We start from the raw sequence: 6,955 nt of genomic DNA on the forward strand, positions 1-6,955 counted from the left end.
ACATGTTTGGTGACTTGAGAAGCTGTTTACCTACATGTTTGGTGACTGCAGAAGCTGTCTACCTACATGTTTGGTGAATTGAGAAGCTGTCTACCTACATGTTTGGTGAATTGAGAAGCTGTCTACCTACATGTTTGGTGACTTGAGAAGCTGTTTACCTACATGTTTGGTGAATTGAGAAGCTGTCTACCTACATGTTTGGTGACTTGAGAAGCTGTCGTCCTACATGTTTAGTGACTTGAGAAGCTTTCTACTGACATGTTTGGTGACATGCGAAGCTGTCTACCTACCTGTTTGGTGAAATGAGAAGCTGTCTACAGACATGTTTGGAAACCTGAGAAGCTGCCTACAGACATGATTGGTGACTTAAGAAGCTATCGTCCAACATGTTTGGTAACTCGAGAAGCTATCATCCTGCATGTGTTACACCTCTCTGCACCAAGAAGGTGAAAACAGAGAAGTGTGAGTAGTAAAACAACCAGATTAGCCAACGCGATGACTGACACACAGAGAATGAGAAATAATGACAACACTGGGTAACTCAGTTAAGCCTAAAGTTCAGCTTTAAAAGCTTTACGTTAGCCTAGAAGGTGCCTTTCGTAACCGTTTTCGACCAGAATGAAGTTCTTCTTGAAATGAATCTCCATTAGATCTTTCATCTTCTTGAGATGAATCTCCATTAGGTCTTTCATCTTCTTCTTGAGATAAATTCCCACCAGATCTTCCATCTTGATCTGCAACTCCATCAGCTGTCTCTGGAGGAACTTCATCAAGCCTGCGATCAAACGGTGGGTTTGTACAATCTTCGTAATTTTCTTCTAATTCATCAGAATTTGACCAGACAACATCAAAAGCCTTGACAGCCTGACTACGAGTCTTAACACTTTTATCAATGTCAATTTTTAACAACGTCAATGTCTGTACCATAGTGTCGAAAGGCATTTGAAACAGGCGAGCCTTTGCCTCAAAAAGTTTCTCTTCAATACTATCAGCCATTGCGTTTGGGAAAATATCTGGTTCCCGGACAAGCCCCCAAATGTTACACCTCTCTGCACCAAGAAGGTGAAAACAGAGAAGTGTGAGTAGTAAAACAACCAGATTAGCCAACGCGATGACTGACACACAGAGAATGAGAAATAATGACAACACTGGGTAACTCAGTTAAGCCTAAAGTTCAGCTTTAAAGACGGTACAACGGTGGACCTCAGGATTATACGATGCAGCACAACTAAGCCTGGTAGACACTTCTGGAGAGCACAAGGAAAGGGTTCATATACTGGCACTATAACATGGTGCAACTGGAACCAACACCCCTTTCTACAGCTCTGTTAACAACAGACAAACAATGTCGTACTACCTTCTACAGGATCATCTGTGGGAGGAGAGAAACAAAACTTAGGTATTTCATAGGCTTTATCAACATTGAGGAGCACATGGAAGAGAACCTCCTGTCATAAGAGTCTACAAACTAATATACAACATGTCTTACGAACATCAACTTGTGTAAACTTATATTACATGAGAGAACAATGCAAAGGCGCAATGAATAAGGGTTGCCCATTACCACGTGGGGTGGCCTACCGCACCGGGCCATCCAACGTGTGTGATACTAATAGAAAATACAAGATTTTCAGAGGCAAAGGCCTAAAACACTGACATAGTGTAGTAAACCTATGTCTTATAGATTGACAGCAACATAATTGGCCTTTTATAGCAAAATAATACCTGTGGGAGGAGAGAAACAAAACTTAGGTATTTCATAGGCTTTATCAACATTGAGGAGCACATGGAAGAGAACTTCCTGTCATAAGAGTGACTTGCCCTTGCACACAGGCATTAGTCACCTTTTGAAACACAGGCACTTGTAACTTTTACTAAACAGAGTTACCTCCCTTCAACCACTTAACTGTCCTCACTACTAAGCCTTACACATAAGAAATGGTACCCCCTTGTATCTACTGTTACACATGATTGATGACTTGAGAAGCTGTCGTCCTACATGTTTGGTGACATGAGAAGCTATCGTCCTACATGTTTGGTGACATGAGAAGCTGTCTACCTACATGTTTGGTGACTTGAGAAGCTGTCTACCTACATGTTTGATGACTTGACAAGCTATCGTCCTACATGTTTGGTGACATGAGAAGCTATCGTCCTACATGTTTGGTGACTTGAGAAGCTGTCGTCCTACATGTTTGGTGACATGAGAAGCTATCGTCCTACATGTTTGGTGACATGAGAAGCTGTCTACCTACATGTTTGGTGACTTGACAAGCTATCGTCCTGCATGTTTGGTGACTTGAGAAGCTTTCTACTGACATGTTTGGTGACTTGAGAAGCTGTCTACCTACATGTTTGGAAACTTGAGAAGCTGTCGTCCTTCATGTTTGGTGACTTGAGAAGCTTTCTACCTGCATGTTTGGAAACTTGAGAAGCTGTCGTCCTTCATGTTTGGTGACTTGAGAAGCTTTCTACCTGCATGTTTGGTGACTTGAGAAGCTGTCGTCCTACATGTTTGGTGACTTAATAACCTGTCTACCGACATGTTTGGTGACTTAAGAAGCTGTCTACCTACATGTTTAGTGACTTGAGAAGCTTTCTACTGACATGTTTGGTGACTTAAGGTATCGTCCTACATGCTTTGTGACTTGAGAAGCTTTCTACTGACATGTTTGGTAACGTAAGCTGTCTACCCACATGTTTGGTGACTGGAGAAGCTGTCTACCTACATGTTGGGTGACATGAGAAGCTATCGTCCTACATGTTTGGTGACTTGAGAAGCTGTCTACCTACATGTTTGGTGACTTGAGAAGCTGTCTACCTACATGTTTGGTGACTTGAGAAGCTGTCGTCCTACATGTTTGGTGACTTGAGAAGCTATCGTCCTTCATGTTTGGTGACTTGAGTAGCTGTTTACCGACATGCTTGGTAACGTAACTTGTCTACCTTATTTGGTTATATAAGAAGCTGTTTAACTACATATTTAGTGAATTGAAAAGCTGTCTACAGACATGTTTGATGACTTGAGAAGCTGTCTACCTATATGTTAAGTAAAAAACATAATAAGCTGTCGACCCGTGTATTCTGACAGCCTTGGTGGATCCGATATTGATTTTTGCTTGTGAACAGGCTAAGATAACAGCTTGGTTGGTATTTATTATTTAATATTTTAATATAAATCATTCATTGATATGTTATAACTATTGAGCAATATTTGAGTTTAATCACGGTCGTATCACTGTCCCTGGCGAAAGTTCACTAACCGAAATGCACATGTCGTTTACAAAGATGGCGTTGGTCTCAGAGTTTGCTGATAGTAGCGTCCCTATATTTATATCCAATTCCATCACCATGGGTAACAGTCATCACAGCACCATTCTCAGCCTTAGTTACCAGTTCCATAAACCCTTCTACAACAGTCGACACTCTGAAAAAAAAGATGAACCGTGGACCTGAGGAAGAATGAAAAATTTAACACCCAAACCAAACTTTTCACGAAAATATTCAATAGTCACTGACAGCGCCATCAGTTTAAAGAGACGGGTTGGCCATTTTTTGACAAATCATACTTTAGTCTCAGTTACTGGAATTTTGTAGCCGAGGTAATCAGTAATAGTGTTCACAGTTCACCATCGAATTTAAGATACTTTATGATATTTAGAAAAGACAAATATAGAAATAGTGAGTAAATTTCCTAGTTAGAAGTATTTTTATAGGAATTATGTGATTTTACTACATTTCTAATACATCTGAAGACTATTTACATATATTCAAGATTAAAATCAAACCCCCCAAGATGGCACACCTGACAGCTCTTGCGAGAAAACCATAAAATAATTCATTCCACTCTATATAAATGGCCAAGGTTTGTTTAACTATATATCTCCGTCATCTCTTCCAGGCTTGAATCATTATTTTTCAACAGTCCATGCCAGGTGTTTTGATCCTGAAGAATTTGACTAAGACTCGTTCAAATTTTATTTTGGATGTATCATATTTTGTGTTTGTCAAAAGGTCGATTAAAATAAAGGTTACAAAGTGGGTTGGTTTTAATCTCAACCGCCCTACTGGCCCAACAGCTAATAACACTTGCGCCAATATTAGTATTGTTTACTTTTAAGAATCACAGGTTTTATACTACGAAACGAAACATTATTCTTAGCATAAACAATACCTATTTTAGCGCAAATTTTTTTTAGCGGTTTGGGCGGTTTGGATTTAAAACCAACCCTTACAAAGCTTACTTATTAATTCCAACAGATTTCAGAATCTTGGGTGCATATTTCATATTAATACCAGAGTCTTTTTTAAACTTGATAATATCCGTATCAGTAAAGGCTGGACATAGACAACAGAATCTGATACCACTTGTAGATCTATTTCTAGGGTCTTGCTGAAATATTGGATAATAGTCGGCTGAGATGGAGGAATTCGCCCTCCTAGGAAAAAGTTTGTACCCCCACTTTAATTCTTACAAATACGTTTTTGTCATGTGCCAGAATGTAGCAAATTAAATATATTTTTCAATAATATCCGTTTCCACAGTTGTCGCATACTGAATTCAGGTTCGACAGTTGGATATCGGGCCGGTACGGTATAATTTCGAAAATTAGCGACTTTTATTGTTGATTCTAAAATGGATACGAGTGAGGACGGAAACTTTTGATAACCGAAATATGCCTTTTTGTGGCTTTCCCAAAAAGGTCTATTCCAAGACCAAGTGCAGAATCAAAATTATAGAATTTTCTATAAAATAATGACTTACTGCAACACTTCTAGTAAAACCAACAACACCAAATTTCACTGCGCAATATACTGGTGTTATAAATACTGGAACTAGACCTAAAAAAGAGTGATATCGCATTGGTTTCAAACTCTTTGGAAGTGCTTGTACTCCATGATTGAACTCTGCCTTATCGTCAGATCAGACGGACCAACAATTATATTTACTCAGCTTCAGTTATTTCAACTTCTGAAATGGCGTTTGCGGGATTTTAATTCTAAAAATTCGTGCATTGGAACATAATACCCTTCGCAATAAGTAAAATTTACTACTTATTTTAATTTATTTATTTATTTAGTGGAATATCTGATTGAAAATGGAAATGGTGAAAAATTGATGCTATCAGTGTCCCCGATACAAATTTAGAAAGCCTCTTTACAATCCCTTTAATATATATAATGTCGATTACGACATTTTAAAACTAAATTATGCAGGTTTCTTTTTCGTGTCAGTCCCATGATTGCCTCCTGTGAAACTAGCAGTAGGTCGATCGATCGCAAACCAATACTTACCTGCTGATGATGAAACATTTATTATAACTCCACCGTTACCACCATATTCTTTACTCATATATTCTATACCCAGTTGTGTCCCTTGAATTACACTTACCTAAAAACAGACATATCAATGTGAACGAAATGGAGGTTTACGTTTACTGTGAAATCATTCAAACTAACGATTCTATGAAATGAAATGGAATCTTTCGTCCACAAACAATTAAACGCACGATTCCATGAAATGATATGCAGTTTTGCGTACAGCCTTTCTGTCGGGGATCTTATTGGCTGCATTCGCTGGAGTAGAACCCAATCAAATTGCTGTATTCTGTGATACAAGAAAGGCGGCTATTGCAGTCAAGATATTGGATGGAGTTCGTAATTGCTTGACACTGTGAAGATTGGAAAGGTTTAACTAATAGAATCAGATTTCCTACTTCAAAGCTACTGATAAAATATTGAAATAATATCCCACCAAATTAATGTCGACCATTTTCCTCCAGTGTGTTTCGTTGGCGATACCAGCATTGTTTACTAATATATCTATCTGACCATATTTACTCTTTACCTTTTTAAATACATCTACAAATCAAGCATTCAGGGTAAGCATTCGAAGAGCATATACATATAGTATCTTTATGGACTGTTCGTATCCCTGTTACGTTTAATATCCCCTTATTACATGGCCGAAAGAAGCCATATTTCCCTAGTTTAGTCTTTATCAATCTTTCAACTTATTTAGAATATCAAATTTTTCACCAATATTAAATTCTACATACTTGTTACATCGTCAGCTATAGAAACATCACATTTTTCAAAAAAAGCTGAATCGTTGCCGAAAGTTTTCTGAAATTCTGCAGCAGTTGTCTTTCCTTGTTGAACTTTGACATCAGCTAAACAAACCTGGAAGAACGAGACTACGAATTCAAACTTGTTAAAACAAATTTAAACATCATTTTATCCATTACAACTCCATTATAAAGTAATATGTTTATCTGTAAACAGAATAATAAGATTTGTTATTATATTACCTTAGCACCTTGAGAAAGTAGCGACTCTGAAAATGCTTTACCGAGTCCTTGAGCGGCCCCGGTAACCAGAGCTACCTTTCCACTTAGATTCATTGTTAGAATATGCTTTCCTTAGCATATACACTGTGTTAAATCAGTCTCTTGGATCTTTTAATCTTTATAAAACTAAAGTCTACTGTCGCAAGAAAATTCAAGTTAATAAGATGGACTTTGACCGATATAATAACTACACATACTTGAATATCCAGTGAATTAAAAACCAGTAGGGGAAAGCAGTCTTCGTTCGACCTTATAATATCTTGAGTTGTGATAGGATTTGAAAGTCGACACAGGACAAACACTCCGAATCACTGGCTGAGTGACTGTGTTACCAAAATTGTTCTTTCCTAGGAGGTTTTGAACCCACAGCACCTAATCACCTCGCATACGACAATCTAACTAATGAGCTTTTCCACTGGCACAAGCTTGATTATAGATGGGGCAGATTGAGAGAGCTGAAATCGAAGTCCTCGACAGCAAATAAGCAAAAGCTTGGATTTTTGTACCTGACGGTCATTGTTAGAAACATTTTCTGTATGCCAATCGTTTTATTTGGTTCTTAAATTGGTGGAAACCTTGCAGCTCCTCGAGGCTATCCCTTGACA

At 38.1% G+C, this 6,955-nt stretch overlaps 2 protein-coding genes across 2 annotated transcripts; both read right to left on the bottom strand.

Annotated features, from left to right (window-relative positions):
• Positions 1-573: 573 nt before the first annotated feature.
• Positions 574-996, bottom strand: LOTGIDRAFT_166706 (hypothetical protein; the record flags this gene model as incomplete). The annotated part of the gene is made up of 1 exon (XM_009064119.1): positions 574-996. The coding sequence occupies one exon, from the start codon at positions 994-996 to the stop codon at positions 574-576; it is 423 nt and encodes a 140-aa protein (XP_009062367.1).
• Positions 997-4,240: 3,244 nt separating this feature from the next.
• LOTGIDRAFT_128222 (hypothetical protein) lies at positions 4,241-6,404 on the bottom strand (the record flags this gene model as incomplete). Its single annotated transcript, XM_009064120.1, has 6 exons — positions 4,241-4,389; positions 4,762-4,842; positions 5,296-5,392; positions 5,756-5,862; positions 6,060-6,183; positions 6,312-6,404. 6 exons carry the CDS (start codon positions 6,402-6,404, stop codon positions 4,241-4,243), a joined length of 651 nt encoding a protein of 216 aa, XP_009062368.1.
• Positions 6,405-6,955: the final 551 nt, after the last annotated feature.

The sequence above is a fragment of the Lottia gigantea genome (assembly GCF_000327385.1).
Source record: "Lottia gigantea unplaced genomic scaffold LOTGIsca_60, whole genome shotgun sequence".
Lineage (NCBI taxonomy): Eukaryota > Metazoa > Mollusca > Gastropoda > Lottiidae > Lottia > Lottia gigantea.